The sequence below is a fragment of the Perognathus longimembris genome, chromosome 28, assembly GCF_023159225.1.
Source record: "Perognathus longimembris pacificus isolate PPM17 chromosome 28, ASM2315922v1, whole genome shotgun sequence".
Taxonomy (NCBI): domain Eukaryota; kingdom Metazoa; phylum Chordata; class Mammalia; order Rodentia; family Heteromyidae; genus Perognathus; species Perognathus longimembris.
In genome coordinates this window covers 104,165,348-104,188,998 of record NC_063188.1, presented here as the reverse complement: position 1 = coordinate 104,188,998, position 23,651 = coordinate 104,165,348, and the positions used below count along the sequence as shown (strand labels likewise).

General features: G+C 42.6%; 2 protein-coding genes and 1 pseudogene across 2 annotated transcripts in view; 1 reads left to right on the top strand and 2 right to left on the bottom strand.

Moving 5' to 3' along the window:
- Positions 1–23,651, bottom strand: part of Ctps2 (CTP synthase 2) — a 95,828-nt gene that overhangs the window by 44,288 nt on the left and 27,889 nt on the right. The window contains 4 exon segments of the mRNA XM_048336227.1: positions 18,097–18,140; positions 18,329–18,391; positions 21,136–21,230; positions 22,492–22,580. Coding sequence (XP_048192184.1) covers positions 18,097–18,140; positions 18,329–18,391; positions 21,136–21,230; positions 22,492–22,580 — 291 coding nt within the window.
- Positions 646–5,732, top strand: S100g (S100 calcium binding protein G). The gene is made up of 3 exons (XM_048336228.1): positions 646–952; positions 1,495–1,638; positions 5,106–5,732. The coding sequence occupies exons 1-3, from the start codon at positions 887–889 to the stop codon at positions 5,208–5,210; spliced, it is 315 nt and encodes a 104-aa protein (XP_048192185.1). The 5' UTR covers positions 646–886; the 3' UTR covers positions 5,211–5,732.
- Positions 1,787–1,996, bottom strand: LOC125344448 (annotated as a pseudogene).

Here is a 23,651-nt window from a genome sequence, read left to right as displayed (position 1 = left end):
AGGCTAGCACTCTACCTCTTGAGCCACAGCAGCACTTCCAGCTTTTTTCCATATATGTGGTGCTGAGGAATTGAACCCAGGGCTTCATGTATATAAGGTGAGTACATTACCACTAGGCCATATTCCCAGCCCCTCTTCTCATTTCTTAAACCTGCTTCTGAAGCAACACTTTCTTTTATTCATTTACACATTCAAATATTGGACCACGTGGCACATACAAGACATCGGTAGGACTCCAAGGACCATTCTGCGCTTATTTTTTTGCACCCAACATGGGGCTTGAACTCAGGACTTGAGTGCTGTCCCTGAGCTTTTGTGCTCAAGGCTAGTGCTCTGCCACTTGAGCCACAACTCCACCTCCATCTTTTTTGTTTTTTGCAGGTTAATTGGAGATCAGAGTCTCATGGACTTCCTGCCTGGGCTGGCTTTGAACAGTGGTCCTCAGATCCCAGTCCAGAGTAGCAAGGATTACAGGCATAAGCCACCAGTGCCCAGACTATACTGTGCTTTTTAAGTCATACAATATTGTCCTTCTGTGACAGCAATTTTTTCTAGATAAGAAGATATTTTTAAGCCAAAATATGAAGCTACACTGAAAATAATATTCTATATAAAAGCTTTCTGAAATATGAACTGTGGGTAAATAATCATAATTCTACATTGAAGGGAAAATAGAATCTAAGGGAGAAAAAACAGGCTTACTCTTGGGACTCTGGACCATTAAGCAACTGTTGTGATGGCCCTTTATTGGATCTTGCCCTTAATTAAGAGGTTCGTGCAGTCTTCTGCTTGGGTTTCAAAAACCATTAATAATTAGCTTTAAATGGCAAACAAAAGGAAAATTTCATAATCTGGGTGGTGTGTCCGTAGAGACTATAAAAGTCGCATGATTCTTCTCAGCTCTTCATGCACTTACTTAGTTCTTCTAAGTGGCTACACTGTCGGTGACCAGGTCAGTGCTACCTTAGTACCTTCTATAGCTTCTTCTGCTTGCAACAATACTTTGCTTCCTTTTAGAATGGGGTGACAGCTAATGATCTGCAGAGAAAGTAAGTGGGTGCTATCTAAAGATATCACCAGGAAAACTTAAGAGACCAGCAGCTGGAGTCAGGTATTGCTCAAGATTACAGCCTACAGAGTATAGACCATGTACATGAAAAAGTGCATGCTGTTAAATACTAATCAAAGTGTCTCTGGGGACTATTTGAATAAGATGATGATGATGATGATGATGATGATGTGTGTGTGTATTTTGCTGGGGATGGAACCCAAGGCCTTGTACATTCTGTGCACTATGCTACAACTGCAGCCCTACAGTAATTGTTTTCAAAACATGTTGGTAAGTACTAGTGATGTTTCCATTATGATCCTTTCTTCTCTTATTCTCTTCTACCTTTGCTCAAACAATGCCTAATAGCACTCAAATCTTATTGACAACACTCAGCATACAACTCTGAGCTTTTTGGTACGTTCCCTTTCTTCCCAAATGGACAGGACACAAGAATGAGTGCTAAAAAGTCTCCTGAAGAACTAAAGAACATTTTCCAAAAATATGCAGCCAAAGAAGGTGATCCAGACCAGCTGTCCAAGGATGAGCTGAAGCTATTGATTCAGGCTGAATTCCCCAGTCTGCTCAATGTAAGTAGCCATCTGTTCAGCAGGGAGATCCAGCCCCTCTCATGGGGGGAGGGAGGGGAGAAAGAGAGGAGGAGCTCTTGTAGGATCTGAGGGCTGCCTCTGAGATGCTAACCAGAGATCTATGGGGACACCCTCAAATAGATGGGGGATGAGGGGCCCTGTTACTAGAGGTGCTGTAATACCAGGCCAATGCATACAGTGGGGAGAACAAGCTCCCATTTTCTCTTCGTGCTCCAAAAATCCATTTAATACAGTAAGTGGATTCCTCTAGCCACTTCTTGGCTAGAGAAAGTGTTAGATATGATACCAATAACCACAGATACTACAATTGATTTTAGCCCAAAGGCCAAGAAGCAATAAAAAATACTTTTAATTAAAAACAGACATACATTGGAGAAGTGTTAAGAAACTTTTTAAGCCTTTAAGTTTTTTTCCAAAAGGAAGAAAAGTAATCTAATAGGAAAGTGTACATAATCAAAGGTAAGACTAGTACCTTTTTCTATATTTTGTGTATTTCCTCTAAAAGGTACAAACTATTATAATTTGGAAAAAAAAAGTGCAAAGATTAATGGTAAGCTTTGAAAGTCAGTTTATAGGTACCCAATCAGTTTGCATAAGGATTGCTATGGTTTTATAGCTACATTATTTATACCATCACCTTCTATGGAAGACAGGGTTTCATATTTATAAAAACAGGTGCTGAATAACTATCTTAGAGCTGGTCTTGTGATTCCCCCAATAGGTCCAAGTATGTTTGTAGGAATCATAACAGTTAAAATATGTCTTGCCTAAGAAAGTGAATATATTTAGCACTGCCAAATTGTCCACTTAAAAATGAAGATGGAATCAGGCTCCAGTGGCTCATACCTGTAATCCTAGCTACACAGAAGTCTGAGATCTGAGGATCGCAGTTCAAAGCCAACCCAGGCAGAAGAGTCCTAGTGAGACTCTTATCTCCAATCAACCACTTAAAAACTGGAAGTGGCGCTGTGGCTCAAAGTGGTAGAGTGCTAGTCTTGAGCAAGAGAGCCCAGGGAGAGTGCCCAGGCCCTGAGTTCAAGCCCCGAAACTGGAAGAAAAAGATAAAGATGGCACCCTGGCACTGATGGCTCATACTTATAATCCCAGCTACTCCGGAGTCTGAGATCTGAGGATCGCAGTTCAAAGCCAGCCCAGGCAAGAAAGTTTGTGAGGCTCTTATCTCCAATAAACCACTCAGAAAAAGCCAGAAGCAGAACTGTGGCTCAAGTGGTAGAGCACTAGCTTTGGGCAAAAGAAACTCAGGAATAACACCAGACCCTGAGTTCAAGCCCCAGGATTGGCACGGGAAAAAAAAAAAAGATGGAAAATTTAACTCTGTCTCTCTGTGTGTGTGTGTGTGTGTGTGTGTGTGTGTGTGTGTGTGTGTGTGTGTGTGTGTGTTGCTCTTTGGGTTCTATTGGGTTCTGTTTTACTATTTTTTTTTATTTTTTTATTTTTTGGCCAGTCCTGGGCCTTGGACTCAGGGCCTGAGCACTGTCCCTGTCTTCTTCCCGCTCAAGGCTAGCACTCTGCCACTTGAGCCACAGCGCCACTTCTGGCAGTTTTCTGTATATGTGGTGCTGGGGAATCGAACCTAGGGCAGGCACTCTTTCCACTAGGCTATATCCCCAGCCCCAATGTTTTACTATTATTTTGAAACAGGTATCATTATATAGCCTAGGCTTATCTATAATTCAGTATACAGCCCAGCTGGCCTTGAACTCATGATATAACTGTCTCTATCTCCCAAATGCTAGGATTACAGTGTATACCACTATACTTGGCAAATGTTCTATGGACTTTATGTTTTGTTTTGTTTTGTTGTGGGGTTTTTTTTGTTTGTTTGTCTGTCTGATTTTGTGTGCTGGTCCTAGGTCTTGAACTCAGGAACTGGGCACTGTCACTGAGCTCTTTTGTTCAAGGCTTATGCCCTACCAGTTGAGTCAAAGCTCCACTTCCAGCTTTTTTTAGTAGTTTATTGGAGTTTATTATTTGGTAGTTTATTAGAGTCTCATAGACTTGCCTGCCTGGTCTGGCTTCAAACCACAATCCTCAGATCCCAGCTTTCTGAATAGCTAAGATTACAGGCAAGAGCCACTAGCACCAGGCTTATATAGTTTTTAAATAAAATTTTATGTATGTACAGATAGATATAGATAATTTGAAGCAGATCTAAATGAAACTGTTATTTCCATAGGTTTCCTAAGTGCTATTTTGTCATAGACAGACTGCTACTTAAAAGGCCAAGTAGCAGCTTTAAAATTTGAGTTTCATGACAGATACAAAAAAATAAAGTCTGCTTCAGACACTACAGGAATAGCAATTGTTGAAAAGCCTGACTATGATTTCAGGTGGCATTTCAAGCAGTGGCTCTCAAGCCTAGTCCCTGACAAGCAGAATCAGTAAGTACTATGAAAAAATCTGTTGGAAATATAGATTCCAAGCCCTCCATGTGATTCTTACATCCAATTAACCACCAAAACAGGAAAGTGGAGTTGTGGCTCAAGAGGTAGAGTACCAGTCTTGAGCCTAAAAGGGAAGGGAGAGGACCAGGAATGTGGCTTAGTGGTAGAGTGTTTGTCTAGTGTGCATTAAGCCCAGGACTGGCAAAAAAAAGTGATGGGATACTGCCCAAGTCCTGATATTGTCCAAGTCCTGAGTTCAAATGCCAGGATCAGCATGCACATACATAAACACACAATCTGCCTATAGGGTGGCTAGATGGGTGGCACAGGCTGCCCTAAAGGCTTCAGCTACAACACAGTACAAGACAGCAGGTGCTCAATGCCTGCTTCCTCTAGTTGTATGCTAGCCATAGAACTTGAAAACCAAGACAAACCAATTCCTAGGAAAATTTTGGTACAGGTGTCCTCAGCTATTTGTGGTCTATGAGTATTCTGGTAAAAGCCCATGGACCCCTTCTTTGAAAAAAGACATAGATTACATTTAAAATATGCCACAGCTGGGTGCCGGTGGCTCATGCCTGTAATCTTAGCTACTTGGGTGGCTGAGATCTAAGGATCGTGGTTCAAAGCCAATGGGGGCAAGGAAGTCCACGAGTCTCTTATCTCCAACTAGCCACCAAAAGAAGCCATAAGTGGAGCTGTGGCTCAAGTGGTAGAGTTCTAGCCTTGAACAAAAAAGCTCAGAAACAGCACCTAGCCCCTGAGTTCAAGCCCCAGAACTGGCACCCGGAAAAAAAAAAGCCACAATAGTATCAATATTAAACAATGCATGTGTAAGTGGAAAAAAGAAAGAACCCAGGAGTGTGACACGATCTGATATCACAATTAACACGGGGTTTTCCGCCTCTAACTATGGGGATCCTGTACCTGGAAACTCACAAGGCCTTCTTGGAATCAATAATGCCATGCCCCATATTCCAGAAACATGGAGGAATATCTGATTTCATTTTTTCTATCCTCTATCCTTTTGTCTAAAACCAGGGTGCAAGCAGCCTAGATGACCTCTTTAAAGAACTGGACAAGAATGGAGATGGAGAAGTTAGTTTCGAAGAATTCCAAGTGCTACTCAAAAACATACCCCAGTGAAAAAGAAAACAAAACATCCTGAGCCCTGGGAATCTCTCTGATAATGGATTCACTCACACGTCTGGTTGAATTCTTTGTGACTATAATGATCTGACTGTGAGGTCCAGTTATAGCTAATAAAGAAATCCTTGGATAAGTCTCCTCTTGCTGAGTACTGACTTTTCATAACTTAATAGATTTCAAAATAAGCCACATGCCAGTGGCTCAGTGCTGATGGCTCACACCTCTAGTCCTACCTCCTTAGGAGAGTGAGATCTGAGGATAGAAGTTCAAAGTTAGACCAGGTAAGGAAATCCATGAGCTTATTATCTCCAAATAGCAACCAGAAAACCAGAAGTGGAACTGGTGCTCAAAGTGGTAGAGCATTAGCCTTGTGTAGAAAAACTCTGGGACATTTCCCAGGTCCTGAGTTCAAGCCCCAGGACCAGTACAAAAAAAATTACAATAATAACTTCAGTCTGATTCATCTAATCTTATAGTTTAAAAAATGGGACTTAAGAAGTACCTCAGGGGACTGGGAATGTGGCTGAGTGGTACAATGCTTGCCTAGCAAGCATTAAGCCCTGAGTTTGATTCCTCAGCACCACATAAACAGAAAAAGCTGGAAATGGTGCTGTTGTTCAAGTGGCAGAGTGCTAGCCTTGAGCAAAAGCAGCTCAGGGACAGGGCCCAGGCCCTGAGTTCAAGCCCAGGACTGGAAAAAAAAAAGAAGTAGCTCAGGGGTAGAGTGTTTGACTAATGTTCATGAGGACCTGGATTTGATCACTAGCACTGCAAAACACATTAAGATTTATTAATCCAGGCACCAGTGGCTCAGGCCTATAATCCTAGCTATTCAGGAGGCTAAGATCTGAGGATCACAGTTCAAAGCCAGCCTGGGCAGAAAAGTCAATGAGACTCTTATCTCCAATTAACCAGCAAAAAGTGAGAGTGAAGCTGTGGCTTAAGTGGTAGACCCCTAGCCTTGAGCAAAAAAGCTAAGAGAGATCGCTCTGGCCCTGAGTTCAAGAGGCAGTATCAGTACACACACACACAAACACACACACACACACACACACACACACACACACCCCAAGTTTAATGAAATAAGAGGCCACAAGAAGTGTACTTACTACCTTACATATGTAACTATAACCCCTCTGTACATCACCTTGACAATAAAATTAAATTAAGACAAAAAGAAATCAGAGGCCAAGACTTGCTCTATGACCTTACCCCAACACCACAAAGAAGGAATATTGAAGCAAGTTTCCTCTATCCTCTATCCACTTTTCCAGGAGAATAACTCTGTCCCTTGCTCTCCTTTCTAAACTACTGGTTGAGGGCTGGGGATATGGCCTAGTGGCAAGAGTGCTTGCTTCGTATACATGAAGCCCTGGGTTCAATTCCCCAGCACCACATATATAGAAAACGGCCAGAAGGGGCACTGTGGCTCAAGTGGCAGAGTGCTAGTCTTGAGCAAAAGGAAGCCAGGGACAGTGCTCAGCCCTGAGTCCAAGGCCCAGGACTGGCAAAATAAATAAATAAATAAACAAACAAACTACTGGTTGATGGCATCACTTACAGTTCCAACTCTTCTTTGTGTACGAAGGTCCTAGGGCTTGAACTCAGGGCCTGGCCACTGACTCTGAGCTTTTGTGCTCAAGGCTAGTGGTCTACCACTTGGGCCACCGTTTCACTTCTGGCTGTTTTGTGCTAGTTAATTGAGGGTAAGAGTCTCACAGACTTTCCTGACCAGGTTAGCTTTAAGCTGCAATCCTCAGATCTCAGCTTCCTAAGTAGCTAGGATTACAGGCGTGAGCCACCAACACTGGACTATCAACTCTTATTTTGCACTGCTGAATGCAAGGAACACACTTCCAAAGTACATACTTGTCTTTAGGTCATCTCCCAGCACTCACTATGCTTTCTTAAATAAATGGCCTTGAAGGAATCGAAGGAACACAAGGCCAAGAGGTGCCCTGCTCAGCACTGAGGGATGACCTCATATCTACCAGTATTACTCCTTAATTCTGGAAAACAGCATTCTGAATAACACTCTCCAATTATTTATTTCTAATTCAGTTTCTAAAACCCAAATTGCCATGCTTCATTTTCTGTAGTTGCCATTAGAAAACTATGGGGGCTGGGAATATGGCCTAGTGACAAGAGTGTTTGCCTCGTATACATGAAGCCCTAGGTTCAATTCCTAGGTTTTCGGGCTGGGGATATAGCCTAGTGGCAAGAGTGCCTGCCTCATATACACGAGGCCCTAGGTTCGATTCCCCAGCACCACATATACAGAAAACGGCCAGAAGCGGCGCTGTGGCTCAAGTGGCAGAGTGCTAGCCTTGAGCGGGAAGAAGCCAGGGACAGTTCTCAGGCCCTGAGTCCAAGGCCCAGGACTGGCCAAAAAAAAAAAAAAAATACAATTCCTAGGTTTTCTGTGTACCACATACTCAGAAAAGGCCAGAAGGGGCGCTGTGGCTCAAGTGGTAGAGTGCTAGCCTTGAGCAAAAACGAAGCAAAGGATAGTGCTCAGGGCCTGAGTTCAAGCCCCAGGACTGGCAAAAAAAAAAAAAAAGAAAGAAAAAGAAAAGAAAACTATGGGACCACTGCCACTTCAAAATGGAGAAATTGGTAAAAAAAAAAAAAAAAAAAAAAGTGTTTTTCAAGTATACAAACAGTTCCAAAGACTACACTAACCTTAGATGAAAATTGCTGCCCAAAAAGTAAGGTCTTTGACTCTAGACATTTCTTTAGCCAAGTGAATTCAACAGTGTAAACTGGGCCAGGGGCCAGTGGCCCATGCCTATAATCCTAGCTACTCATGAGACTGAAATGTGAAGATCATGATTCAAAGCCAGCCTGGAGCAGAGAAGTCAGTGAGACTCATATTTCCAGTTAAGCACCAAAAAAAAATGCTAGAAACGGAGCTGTGGCTCAAGTGCTAGCCTTGAGCATAAAAAGCTCAGGGATAGCACCCAAGCTAAACTGCATATATCCGTCAACTTGGCTGCTGTCATTTCCCCTGTAGCTTGAAGGCCCTCTGATGCAGGCACCAAACCACATACTTACCCAGTCTACCCAAGTTCAAGTACATGGCTATCTCATAAAGCACATCTCAGAGGAGTTCAATATCACAAGACAGGAAAAATCAGGATCTTATACCAAGGCGGGACTCAAGTGGCGAAATTTCACCAGGCACAAGATGCATAAGTGACCGTGACTTGAAGTATTGACAACAATAGTCCAATTTGCATATGTGCTTAAAAAGTAAATTCTCAGCCAGGCATGGTAGCATAGGCTCATAATCCCAACAATAAGAAGCTAAGGCAGGAGAATAAAGGTTGAAGCCAGTCTGTGCTAAAAAGATCTTGTCTGACATTGTCCCATTTGTAAGGAAATGGAAGGACTTGGAAAAAATTATACTAAGTGAAGTGAGCCAGACCCAAAGAAACATGGACCCTATGGTCTCCCTTATTGGGAATAATTAGTACAGGTTTAGGCAAGTCATAGCAGAGGATCACAAGAGCTCAATAGCTATACCCTTATGAACACATAAGATGATGCTAAGTGAAATGAGCTCCATGTTATGGAAGCGATTGTTATATCACAGTTGTAACTACTTTCAACGTCCCATGTGTATCTGTAGCTTCTATTATTGATGATGTTCTTGTATCACCTTCCTGTGGTTGTACCTACACTATCTCTGTAATCTTATCTGAATATATTGGAAACCCTGTATACTGGTATTAGAAGTAGGAAATTGAAAGGGAATACCAAATTTGACAGACACTGGGTAAAAAAAGACAAACAACTACAAAAGCAATACTTGCAAAACTGTTTGGTGTAAGTGAACTGAACACCTCGGGGGGGGGGGGAAGGGAAAGGGGGAGGCGGGAGGGGGGTATGAGGGACAAGGTAACAAACAGTACAAGAAATGTATCCAATGCCTAACGTATGAAACTGTAACCTCTCTGTACATCAGTTTGATAATAAAAATTTGAAAAAAAAGATCTTGTCTGAAAAAATAGCCAGGCATCAATGGCTACCCCCTGTAATCCTAGCTACTAGGGAAGCTGAGATCTGAGGATCACAGTTCAAAGCCAGCTCAGGCTAAGAAGTCTGTGAGACTCTTATCTCCAATTAACCACCAAAAAGGCAGAAATAGCGCTGTGGCTCAAGTGGTAGAGCATTAGCCTTGAGCAGAAAAAGCTCAGGAACAGGGCCCAAGCCCTGAGTTCAAGCCCCAGGACTGGCACAAACAAAAGTCTACTCATGAGGGTGCTGATGGCTAACGCCTATAATCCTAGCTACTCAGGAGGCTGAGATCTGAGGATCGCAGTTCAAAGCCAGCCCAGACAGCAAAGTCTGTGGGACTCTCATCTCCAATTAACCACCAGAAAGAAAAATGGAAGTGGTGTTGTGGCTCAAGTGGTAGAGCACTAGCCTTGAGCTGAAGATCTCAGGGATAGCACCAAGGCCCAAAGTTCAAGGCCCATAATTTCCCCCCCCCCCCCAAAAAAAAGTCTACAAGCACACATTAAAACTAATATATTAGGAGAGACTGGATAGATTAGCGCAGGGATAAGAGACACTTTTCACTTAATATCATACTGTACATTTGGATTTGGGAACCATATGAAATATGTGTCCTATGAAAAAGAATAAGGAGCTAGGCACCAGTACACCAAGCTTATAATCCTAGCTACTTAGGAGGCTGAGATCTGAGGGTCACAATTCAGAACCATCCTGGGCAGATAAATTTGAGAGATCTATCTCCAATTAACCAGAAAAAAATGCTGGAGAATTTCTGAGAAGCCAATGTCAGTCAGAGGGTGAAGCTAAGGTATGGATTAGGAAACCTAATTGACTTCCCAACAGGTAGCATGAATTCATGCTCCTCAGAGAACATGAGCTGGATTCACCTGAACAACTTTCATAGCTGGGTTAGTGTACATGTTTCATTTGCTGGCTTTTTATTTACTTTTTGTGGTGCTGGGGATTGAACCCACCCAGGGCTTTGAGCATGGTAGTCAAAAGTCCTACCATTGAGCTATATCCTCAGCCTTGTGGTTAGTTTCAATGAGAACTCACTATGTCACCATTAAGTTTACTATGTATTAGTTTATAAAAGACATTCTTTTGGGGGCTGGGAATATGGCCTAGTGGTAAAATGCTCGCCTCGTATACATGAAGCCCTGGGTTCAATTCCTCAGCACCACATATATAGAAAAATCCAGAAGGGGCGCTGTGGCTCAAGTGGCAGAGTGCTAGCCTTGAGCAAAAAGAAGCTAGGGACAGTGTTCAGGCCCTGAGTTCAAGCCCCAGGACTGGCAAAAAAACAAAACAAGACATTCTTTTCCTTTTTTCCAGAGAACTACTTTCCTTATTTTGTTATGAGACTGTAAGCAGCAGGAACGAATCTCTGCTGAGCATCTTTTTTGTTCAATCAATATAGCATGTTAATTGATTTAATTCCTGAAATAAGCACACTATGCAGTCCTGATTGATTATTCTAAAATGCTGTTAAATTACAAGTTCTATTATTTTGATTGTCACAGCTTCCATTCCTAACCACAAATCTATAGTTTGTTTCTCTAGTGTTTTAGTAAGGTCTGGTATGTAGCCCATGCTAGCTTCTCATTTTAGCCTATGTTCTAGGTACCAATTAACCCCTTGCTGAGTAAACATACATTGTTTCAAACACCCACTTTAGCAAAGCATTATGGAAGTTGACACAGAAACACACATTTCCTCTAAAATTCAAAGTAACTCTGGAATGGTGCCAGAGAAAGGATGAAATGGGAGCCAGGCGCCAGTGGCTCTCACTTGTAATCCTAGCTACTACTCAGGAGGCTGAGATCTGAGGATTGAGGTCAAAGCCATCAAGGGCAGGAAAGTCTGTGAGATTCTTACCTCACCCACTAGAAAACTGGAAGTGGAACTGTGGCTCAAAGTGGTAGAGTGCTAGCCTTGAGCAAAAGAGCTCAGGGGCAATGCCCAGGCCCTGAGTTCAAGCCCCCAGGACTGGCAATAAATAAATAAACAAACAAAAACTTGAAGCCTGCTCTCTTGGAAAATATCAAGTCTTCAATACAATATTAAAAACTACAGTCATTCTGAACAAATCACATCAATCTTTGTTGGACTGTTGACAATATTTTTAGAAATTCATTTCTAACATGTGACTATGCATATATTTAGAAAAGAACTACGGCAGAAGATGTTTGGAAACCACGAGTTGAGTTTTGTGCTCCACTTGGTTAGGAACTGCAACTATCTTCCAATAATTAAAGGTAACTTAAGGTGTCTATTAGTCAATAAACTCTTCTCATATGAAAGAACTATAGTAACTATGCTGTACATTTGGTCTCCAGAATTATTTCTCTTACAACTGCAAGCTTTTCCCCTTTTAGCCAACATCTTCCCATTTCTTCTACTCCATGACTTTCTACTGTTTATAGGAATTCATTCTATGTGCATGTGTGCACCAATACTGGGGCTTGAACTTGGCCTCAAGCTCTCATTCAACATTTTTTGCTCAAGGCTGCTGCTCTACCACTTGAGTCCTAGCTCCACTTCCAGCTTTTTTGGTGGTTAATTGGAGATAAGAGTCTCAAGGAGTTTTATGCCTAGGCTGGCTTCCAACTCTGATCCTCAGATCTCAGCCTCCTGAGTAGTTAAAATTATAGGCATGAGCCAGTTGTCAAGCTGAATTCAACTTCTTTAGATTACACATGTGAGAAGGGACAGCATCTATTTCCTGTGTTTTGTTACATCACTTCATACACTGTCCTCCAGGGTCCTAGGTGCTGTTGCAAACGGCAAGATCTCCTTTTGGAAGGCTGAATAGTATTCCATTGGGTGTATATCCATAAAGTGTTATCCATTCTTTGGTTGACAGACACTTAGGCTGCTTCCAACCTTGGCTATTGTGAATACTGCTACAATGAACATGGAAGTGCAGATGTCTTTTGAATGTATTAATTTCATTCCTATATCTCAAATATATAGCCAAGGCTGGGAATGTGGCTTAGCAGTAGAGTGCTTGCCTAGCATGCATGAAGCCCTGGGTTGTTGTTTTTGTTGTTGTTGTTTTGGGGGGTTTTTTTGGCCAGTCCTGGGCTTGGACTCAGGGCCTGAGCACTGTCCCTGGCTTCTTTTTGCTCAAGGCTAGCGCTCTACCACTTGAGCCACAGCGCCACTTCTGGCCATTTCCTATATATGTGGTGCTGGGGAATCGAACCCAAGGCTTCATGTATACAAGGCAAGCTCTCTTGCCACTAGGCCAATATTCCCATATTCCCCTGGGTTTGATTCCTCAGTACCACATAAACAGAAAAGGCCAGAAGTGGTGCTGTGGCTCAAGTGGTAGAGCATTAGCCTAGAGCACAGAGAGGCTCAGAGACAGTGCTCAGGACCTGAGTTCAAGCCCCAGGACTGGCAAACAAGTATAATTGTTAGATTATACAGAAGATCTACTTTTGAATTTTTCAGTTTCCTCTCTGCTGTTTTTCATAATGGTTGGTTTCAATTTACATTCCAATCAAAAGTGTACAAGGGTTACCTTTTAGGAGAAATTTTCTTTCTCCAGATACAAGGCCAACAGCCTGATATCAACTCAGAACCTGGTATTAACACAGAGACAATATTAAATGACTCAGGCTCCAAGAATTGCCCATAAAAGGCTATTTTACCCATATAATAGCTGTATTCTTGATAACCACTCTTGTGGGGGAAAAGATTTTAAGCTCAAACTAACTCCGCAGTGACTTCTATTAGATCTTTTTGTCAGCTAGGAAATGCTTCCTTCAATATTCTAAAAGCAAATCAGACAGTGAAATAATAAAAGCTGTCTAAAAGGTTATTTTTAATGGACTGTGTTTTTTTATTCTCTTAATTTGCATACTACAAAAGTTGTTGAAAAACAAGGAAGAGGAACTGTTTCAAACAGGGCTTTGACTAAAGGCATGAAAATGTAATGCATTCATTATGCTTAATGTATAACAAAAATTACTCCTCACATGAATCAACTTTTAAGTCTAAGTGACTATTTCACAAATCTACTACCAGATAGATGTAAAAATATTTTTAACTTTAAAAATGGTTAGATCAAAAATTTGTAAGGATGGGACTGCTTAAGTGTATCGAGGGAGGGGAGAAAAAGAAGATGCGAGAAGGTAAATAATATGAAAATCTATGGCATCTTTGAATGTGGATGGCAAAGCAACCCTGACCGCAATCAGCTCAACAATAGGGATGGGGGGGAGGGGGGAATGAGGGAGGAGGTAACACACAGTACAAGAAATGTATCCAATGCCTAACGTATGAAACTGTAACCTCTCTGTACATCAGTTTGACAATAAAAATTTTAAAAAAAACAATAGAAATGGTGGGGCTGAGGAAAGGGAGAGTAAGCTAGGGTTCAAGATGATTTAAGTATAATATACGCAAGTGGGAAATGCCACGGTACAATCTCTTGGAAGAATTACCATACACTAAAAATAATGCATGAGGGCTGGGAATGTGGCTTAGCAATAGAGCGCTTGCCTAGCAAGCATGAAACCCTGGGTTCGATTCCTCAGCACCACATCTATAGAAAAAGCCAGAAGTGGCGCTGTGGCTCAAGTGGCAGAGTGCTAGCCTTGAGCAAAAAGAAAGCCAGGGACAGTGCTCAGGCCCTGAGTTCAATCCCCAGGACTGGCAAAAAAATGAATGACAGGAATGCAAACTAGGTCCTGCCTTGGGGGTGGGGGGTGTCTAGTGTGAGAGAAGAGGGAGAACAGGGGGAGGGGGTGAAGAGGATGAATATAGTCAAAATACTTTATGTCCATGGGTGAAAATGGAACACTGCAACTTGGTGAGACTGACTTGGGGAGGAAGGAGAGGTAGGAAGAAAGCAAGTGACAGAGAGGGTGATTTGATCAAGGTACATTATATGTATGTATGGACATGTCAAAATGAAACTCCCTTGTGATCACTAACTGATGCTAATGTGAAATGTGAGGAGCATGGATAAAATCTGATCGATGATAAATAAAATTGAAATCATACAAAATATAGCCATCCAGAGGTCTGTTTGCATATTATTACAAACACTTTGAATTTCTCCTTACCAATAGCACCATCCATTGCATATGTTGTGTGCAGTTGTGAGGTTTCAAGGGGGTTTGGTTGTTGTTTTGTCGGTCATAGGGCTTGAATTCTGGGTCTGGGCATTGTCCCACAGCAGCACTTCTAATTTTCTGGTCATTTATTGGAGATAGGAGTCTCGGGGGGCGGGGGGAGGCTGAGAATATGGCCTAGTGGATAGAGAGCTTTCTTTGTATACATGAAGCCCTGGGTTCGATTCCTCAGCACCACATGTATAAAAAAAGCCAGAAGTGGCGCTGTGGCTCAAGTGGCAGAGTGCTAGCCTTGAGCAAAGAGAAGCCAGGGACAGTGCTCAGGCCCTGAGTCCAAGGCCCAGGATTGGCCAAAAAAAAAAAAAACATGAAAGAAATGCTTATAGGTTAATAAATTCACATGCCCAAACAGGACATCAAGATTATTCCTCCCGAACAGTATGGAGGTTTCTCAAAAAGCTCAATATAGACCTACCCTATGACCCAGCCATACCACTCCTAGGCATCTATCCTAAACAGCAAAATCCAAGATATCAAAAAGGCATTTGTACTTCCATGTTTATCGCGGCACAATTCACAATAGCTAAAATATGGAAACAACCCAGATGCCCCTCCACAGACGAATGGATCCAAAAAATATGGTACTTATACACAATGGAATACTACATAGCGATTAGGAATGGTGAAATACTGTTATTCGCAGGGAAATGGTCAGAACTCGAACAAATAATGTTGAGTGAGACAAGCCTAGAACACAGAAAACAAAGGGGCATGATCTCCCTGATATATGACTGTTAACAAAGGGAGACGGAGAGTCAGTAGAGACCAAGTCTGTGAATACTGTATATGTTCTTGATACATTGTATATTGCATATATGTCAACCTGACCTAGACAAGGGATAGAAAAACAGGTCGTAAGATATCATAAGAAATGTACACACTGCCCTACTATGTAACTGCACCCTCTTTACACAACACCTTGTAAAAAAATTTATGTCCAATTAATAAAAATAAATAAATAAATAAATAAATAAAGATTATTCCTCCCATCAGTAACTCGCAAGTCAAAACTGCTCATGATGCCGTCTACTATCCTGCAGATGAACAGAGCAAGATCTAAAGCCCAAGTCAAGGTCAAAGATGTCAACACTGACAAAAGAGTTAGAATCTAAGTGCAGCTGTGTTCTTGGTAAATCATCCAGAAGGATGCGAAGCAGGCCCAAAGAACAGAGCTGCTGCAGATCCCTAAATATGCTGCAATACCCCAGAGTCTACTATTAGACCTCGTGCATCAAGCAGAGAAATGCCACAATAGAATGTATTTTCCTCACTCACGCCTGGGTACTCTCAGACAGCATTTTAGAGATAAATCTATTTCTCCTTTTTTTTTTTGGTACCAGTTCTGTGACTTGAACTCAGGGCCTGGGCATTGTCCCTGAGTTCATTTTGCTCAAGGCTAAGCACTCTACCACTTGACCTGAGGTCCACTTCCGGTTTTCTGGTGGTTAATTGGAGATTAGAGTCTCAGGGACTTTCCTGCCCCGGCTGGCTCAGATCTCAGCCTCCTGAGTAGCGAGGATTATAGGCATAAGCTACCAGCACCCAGCTAAGTAATTGTTATTTGCTCAAGTAAAGTGACTCCTCAAGCTTCATGGTATTGGCTACTTTATGATTCTATCACCTTAAGTATTTTTTTTCTTTAATAAGACTTCTCACCATCAGCACAAATGCTGGTTCTTAAGGCTATTTTTCTCCAGCAAACTGATTGCAGCCCATAAAAATGTTCAATAGCAATTAGGTTTTATTGTTTTCATCTCACTTACGTGTAGAGGAGCCATCAAAATGTAAAATGTACATATCCTCTGACTTAGCAATTCCCCTTGCAGGAATTCATCCCACAGATGTGTCCACACGTGGGTGCAGGACACAGGTACAGGGAGACTAATTTGCAGTATGATTTAAGGCTAACGAACAGCACAACCTAAATACAAGATCAGTGAACTAAATACTGATGCATCCATAAAGAAGACAGCAGGAGCAAGCTGTGAAAGATCTCTATGCATTGATGTGGAGTGATGAATACAGCAAGCAAGATGGGAACAACATCTCTCAAGCATGCTAATGGAAGGGATTTTTTTAAGGGGTTGTGGGATATAGAGAACTTGCCTACTATACACAAGCCCTTGGGTTCAATCTCTATGGCAGCCCAAAAAAGGGGAGTATGTATCCGTACCTGTATATAGGTAGAGTGTATACATGGGGGGGGGGGGGGAGATGGACAACAAAGGCTTAACCTTGCCAAAGCTATGTAACAGCGCCACCTACTGGTAAATCACTTCCTAGTCAAGAGTATATCTTCGAAAAGAAAACCCTGCATTTTCCTGGCAGAGCTCTTTCAGTTATTAGTCAGGAAATCCATTTATATTAAAGCCTCATAAGGAACTCTTCGCTAATATTAGGCCTTCTGAGCATAAGACTTAAAAGTACCATCTGCCTGGGAAGTTATGGTTCATTATGGTTTGAATTGAAATCTATAAAAAGTCATAAAGAATATTTCTATATCCTTCCGTGGAGTGATCTCCAGCATAGAATATTCAGTGAAAAAGCAAAGCAGAGAAAAACACAGGAAGCATACTACCATTTGTCTAAGAAGGGGAAGGGTTACAGACAACATATTGGTCATACTGGCTTCTATTTTTTATGTGCCAGTCCTGAGGCTTGAACTCAGGGCCTGGGCACTGTCCCTGTGCTTTTTTACTCAAGGCTATGGTTCTACTCTCAGCTTTTTTAGTGCTTAATCGGAGAAAAGAGTCTCATTGACTTTGCTGCCTCATCTGGCAGGGAAGTTCAACCAAGAGGAAGTTGTGGATAACCAAATTATGGTTTGAAATTTTCCATTGCTTTCATTGAGATTCCAGGACGAAGGAGAGAAGATGGATGGTAAGAAGGGAGAGATCTCAGCTACATGGGAAAATTCTAGCTCAGATCATTCAAGCATAAAACTCAAAGCATGGGAGGAACTGGGATGGGATGGGATAGCGCGCAGTAGCCTTTAGGGCCCAGCCAAGAGTCCTGGATTGAATATTTAGGGGAAGAGGAACTGGCAGAAGATGAGGACCATAGCAAGAATGCTTGTCATTTTTGTTTTTGAAAGATAGATGGCCACCAAAGTGGAAAATAGACAGACTGAGGATGAGGCTAGAGAGAGGACAGCTCATTTATTTATATTAGCAGTTACAAATTGTTGTCACAGCCAATTTAGTCCTTTCCTAAACATTAAGCTTGAAAAGATGCCGCAAAGAGAAAACAGGCCAAGACTGTGTTTCTTCAAGCACAGTTGATAAGATAAACTAGCAAGAACAAAGCAGGTTAATATAGAAAAAGAATAGGTAATAAGAAATTCAGGTACACTTTTCAATGTTCTGACACTGTAGGTAAAAAATAATAATTGCCCTTTATGCATTTAAGCAAGAAGCAGGAACAAAATGCAATGACTAAACCCAGAAAGATTACTTACCGGCAGGGAGCTGATGGCTCACATCTGTAATCCTACCTACTCAGGAGGCTAAGATCTGAGGATTGCCGTTGGAAGTTGGAAGTCAGCCCAGGTAAGGTCCGTGAGACTCTTATCTCCAATGAACCACCAGAAAACCAGAAGTGGAGCTCTGGCTCAAAGTGGTAGAGTGCTAGCCTTGAGCAAAAAGAGTTCAAGGACAGCTAGCTCCTAGGCCCTGAATTCAAGCCCCATGATCAACAACAACAAAAAAAGTACTTACCAAAGGAGTGGGGGCATTTGGTTCAAATTCTGTGGAATTAGCATCTGAAGATTGAAGCAAAAAGTTCAATAATTTACCAATATTATTGAATATTACCAAGATACCAAATATGCCAATATAACAAATACCAGTATACCAAAATATTACTGAAAATTACCAATATTGCTGAAAACATGTTAAGCAATATTTGTTTTAATAAATGATTATGATTATTAGGAAACCTCAGACTTACCTTTCAAGTTAAGGCAGTTTCTTGCAAACTCAATTACTGCTAGCTGCATGCCAAGGCAAACGCCTATTGTAAAAAAGCAAATATATAAAGCAAATGAATACAGTGTATATTTACTCACGTTTTTACATCTTCTCCATCCAGAATGAAGACTCCAAGAGAGCAAAACTGCTGTTTTTCTTCCCTGCTGTCCCCCACCCCACTCCCACGTACACTCAGAAAAGTCCTTGGCAGAACAAAGAAGTTGTTTAGATGGGCTGGGAATGTGGCTTAGTGGTAGAGTGCTCGCCTTGCATGCATGAAGCTCTGAGTTCGAATCCTCAGCACCACATAAACAGAAAAGGCTGGAAGTAGCGCTGTGGCTCAAGTGGTAGAGTGCTAGCCTTGAGCAAAAAGAAGCCAGGGACAGTGCCTAGGCCTTAAGTTCAAGCCCCAGGACTGGCAAAAAAGAAAATTGGTTAGAATACCAAGGAACAACCTAAGGCCTGAGGTTGAAAAAGAAGGAACTCCAGAGCAGAAGATGTAGGACAAGCATCTAGAAGGCAAACCTGCACCAGCCATACCTATCCTTAAATCAAGGCTTCTAAATTGCACTTTTTAGTGTGCCAGTGCTGGAACTTGAACTTCAAGGCTTCATACTTTCACTTGAGTTTCACTTTGCTCAAGGCTGGTGCTGTATCACTTGAGCCCCACATCAACAGCTGGCTTTTTGCTAGTTAATTGGAAGTAAACAGTTTCTTGGATTTGTCTGCTGGGCTGACTTGGAAACATGATGCTCAGATCTCACATTTCATGAGTAGCTAAGATTACCAGCATGAGCCACAGCACCAAGCTCTAAATTAATGTATCTGTGTGGGCTGCCAGGTTGTAATAGAGTGCCTGATTTATTTGGAGCACATGTACTAACACCCTGGTTCAAGAGAGTCTTGCCAGGTGCTGAGAGCGCACACCTGTAATCCTAGCTACTCAGAAGGCTGAGGTCTGAGGACTGTAGTTCAAAGCCAGCCCAGGTAGAAAAGCCTATGTGAAGCCAGGCACAGGTGACTCATGGCCGTCATCCTACCTACCCAGGAGGCTGAGATATGAGGATCCCAGTTCAAAGCCAGCCCAGGCAGGAAGCCCATGAGACTCTCTTTTCCAAATAATCAAAGAAAAATCCAGAAGTGGAGCTGTGGCTCAAGTAGTAGAGTGCTCGCTTTTGAGCAAAAGGAGCTCAGAGATGGTGCCCAAGCCCAGAGTATAAGCCACGGTACTAGCCAAAAAAAGAAAGAAAGAAAGAGGAAGGAAGAAGGAAGGAAGGAAGGAAGGAAGGAAGGAAGGAAGGAAGGAAGGAAGGAAGGAAGGAAGGAAGGAAGGGAGGGAGGGAAAGAGAGAAAAAGAAGAGAGAGGGAGGGAGGGAGGGAAGAAAGAAAGAGAAAGGAAGAAGGAAGGAAGGAAGGAAGAAGGAGGAAGGAAGGAAGAAGGAAGGAAGAAGGAAGGAAGGAAGGAAGGAAGGAAGGAAGGAAGGGAGAGAGAAAAAGATAGAGGAGGGAGGGAGTAAGGGAGTAAGGAAAGAAAGAAAGGAAGGAAGGAAGGGAGGGAGGGAGGGAGAAAGGAAGAAAGGAAGGAAGAAAGAAAGAGAGAAAGAAAGCAAGAAAGCAAGCAAGCAAAGAAAGAAAGAAAGAAAGAAAGAAAGAAAGAAAGAAAGAAAGAAAGAAAGAAAGAAAAGAGAAGAAAGAGAAAGAAAGAAGTCAAGTCTATGTGACTCTTATCTGCAATCAACCAAGGAAAGGCTATAAGTAGAGTTGTGATTCTAGCCTTGAGGGAAAAAACACAGATCTGAATTCAAGCTCCAGGACAGACAGACACACAGACACAGACACACAGACACACACACACACACACACACACACACACACACACACACACACACACGGAGTCTCCCTGGGCTGTACTTCACTCTGGTCTCAAGGAGATAGAGGCAAAATCTGGCTTCGGCCTGAGGCTAGGATCTAAGGAGCGATTGGCTGTCAATCTGCAGAGCAGCCCTAGAACCTTCACTGTGGGGAGAAGACAGCAGCAGCGAGGGGCTGGCACGGTGGTGTGAGCATGCGCCTGGCAGACAGCGGGAAAGGAGCTGCAAATTGAACTGAACAGGGACCTCAGTGATAGCAGAGGGACAGAGACCTCCCAGGGACTCTCCCAGCTCATCTTCACATTCACTACAGCGCACCCGTGTGTCCACTGAACACGCATTAAGGAGCAGCACAAATGCCATTGTAGACATATACAGGTATGCAGGGGAAGCATGGGAGGAAGCAATCAATAACCTTGCATGCCAGCTTATAGAAGAATCAATAAACTGGCAAGAGTCAAGGGCTTCAAGGACTTCAGAAAGTTCCAGATGGCCAGGACATAGAGATGGGGTGTTAAATGGAAAGCTCAAAGAGCTTGGTAGCATAATCCTGCAGTCTCAGCACTCAAGAGACCAAAGCAGGAAGACATTAAGTGTGAAGCCAGTCTGGGCTACATACCAAGTTCAAGGCCAGTCTGGGCTATACAGTGCGTTCTAGGCCAGCTTGAGCTACATACAGATAGCTTGTCCCCCCTCCCCCAAAAAAGAGGGGCTGGGAATGTGGCTTAGTGGCAGAGTGCTAGCTTTAAGTAAAAGAAGCTTAGGGACAGTGGCCAGGCCCTGAGTTCAAGCCCCAGGACTGGCAAAAGAAAAAAAAAAGAGACCTTAGTAGGTTTTATCTGCTTTAAGGACTGAAACCTACTATGTGCTGAAAATCAAATACACTCATAGCTAGGGCAATTAACATGAGTTTTACCTAGAAATGGGATCTTCTTTGTCCTCGCCCAAGAAATTGCCTGAAGTTTTCCCAGTGTTCCTCTGATTCCAAATCCTCCGGGCACAAGAATACCACTGAAATCAGCACAAGGTAAAGGTAAAGTGTTGTTTTTGTAACGTTTGTTTTCAACCTTTCCTGTTTACTGAACCTACAGCCAGTGCTTGGCACAATCACTAATGTGTATGTAAGAGGTACATTTTCAGGGTCAATTGTATGATTGTACATCCTGGACTTTCTTCCTAAAATCTTATCAGGTGGTGCAGATGGCACTTGTAATCCCAGCTACTCAGGAGGCTGACATCTGAGGACTGCGGTTCAAAGCCAGCTGAGGAAGGGAGGAATGTCCCGGAGACTCTTATCTCCAATTAACCACTGAAAACCAGAAATAGTGCTGTGGCTCAAAGTGGTAGAGCACTAGCCTTGGGCAAAAATGCTCACAGAAGCAGAGCACTGATGGCTCACACCTATAATCCTAGCTACTCAGGAGGCTGAGATCTGAGGATCCCAGTTCAAAGTCAGCCTGGACAGGAAAGTCTGTGAGACTCTTATCTCTATTAAACCACTCAGAAAAGCGGAAGTGGCGCTGTGGCTCAAGTGGTAGAGCACTAGCCTTGAGCTGAAGAGCTCAGGGACAGTGCCCAGGCCCAGAGTTCAAGCCCCATGACAAATCAAAAAATAATGCTCAGAGACAGCACCCGCACACTGATTCAAGCTCCATGACTGATGAAAACAAAAAACGAAAAACAACAACAAAACTATAAGTAAAACATGATGATGTTCTAATACCAGTATATACAGTAACCAGTGTACTCAGATGAGATACAGTGATAGTGCAGGGACAACCACAGGAAGGGATACAAGAGGATCATCAACAATAGAAGCTATGGTTTCACATGGCATGTTGAAAGTAATTACAACAGTGATCTAACAGTCATTTCCATAACATGGAATTCATAAGAAAAATTAAAAAGTTTAAAAAAAAACATGATGAGGAAAACCATAGGAAAGGTTGTAAAAGGTTGTCATGCTTGTGCTTTAACTTAGTACACATAACAGCCATCTCTCTTTCAATTGGTGGGATCCACACACTTAACCTATAATGCAGGCTCCATGTGCTCCCAAATAAAACCACTTTCAGGCATGCGTGGCCTGCATTTACATGGCATATTTCAAAGCACTGCACTGTGAATGCAGCATGACCACCTGCGATGAGCACAAGAATTCCTGACTCCGGTTCCACAGCACACATGAATGAACAATGGAGGGAAGTGGAATCATTATGGAGCAAGCACAATGGCATTGTCCTCACTGGTGGGCACTGCCCCTGGTACTCACTCCGCCTTGCATAGCTTCTGCCAAGCCTCATGGAATTTCACAGGATCCTCAACTTTGGTGATCTGCTCCAAATCGATGGAATCTATGTACTGAAAAACATCCAACAGAATAAAGGAGCATTTAAGAAAAACACTCAACCCAGAGATTGGTGGCTCATGCCTATAATCCTAAATACTCAAGACACTGAGACCTGAGGATCCTGGTTCAAAGCCAGCCTGGACAGAAAAGTCCAGGAGATACTTTCTTCTAGTTAATGGCTACAAAGCTGGAAGTTGAGCTGTGGCTCAAATGTAAAAGCTAGCCTTGAGCAAAAAAAAAAAAAGCCTAGGGACAGCTCCTAGGCCCTGAGTTCAAGCCCCAGCATCAGCACAAACGTATATGTAGAATATTTTAAAACAGAAAATCATTGTTTGCTACCAGGTTAGGAAAGAAAAATATACCATTTCAGCAATATGGGTTCTATGCCAATGCCAAAGAAAAGAATAATGTTTGCTTATTTTCTTGTTAGACAAATACAAGGAGCATGAAGCATATTTTGCCTTGCTATGTAAAGTCTAATTTCAGAAACGTGCCTTGAATCTGGACAGCACAGAGTTAACACAGCAGGCCTGATTGCTATCCTGCAGGAGGCCTACTTCCAACATGATCCCTTGGCTGGCTTCTGGAAACTTGAACTTCAAAAGGACTCCTGTCACTCTAAGAATGGCTAAGAGAGGCTCACCGCACCTAACACTGTATAAACAGTAGTATGGACTGGGAATGTGGCATAGTGGTAGAGTGCTTGCCTAGCGAGCATGAAGCCATGGGTTCCATTCCTCAGTACCACATAAACAGAAAAGACCAGAAGGGACGCTGTGACTGAGGTGGTAGAGTGCTAGCCTTGAGCAAAAGAAGCTCAGGGACAGGGCCCAGACCCTGAGTTCAAGTCCCACAACTGACAAAAATGCTGGATTTGCCCAGCATGCTCAAGGCCCTGAGTTCTATCCCCAGCACTATGAAAAAGAAAGAAGGAAAAGAGGGAGGGAAGAGAGCTGAATCTCTCATAAACTTCCCATACAAGTCCCAATCTTTGCTCTCACCTGGTTTCACACCCCCCCACCCCCGCCTTGGTCCCAGACTTTACCCCAGGCAACTTTTCCCTTTGTTGATTTTCCTTTGTT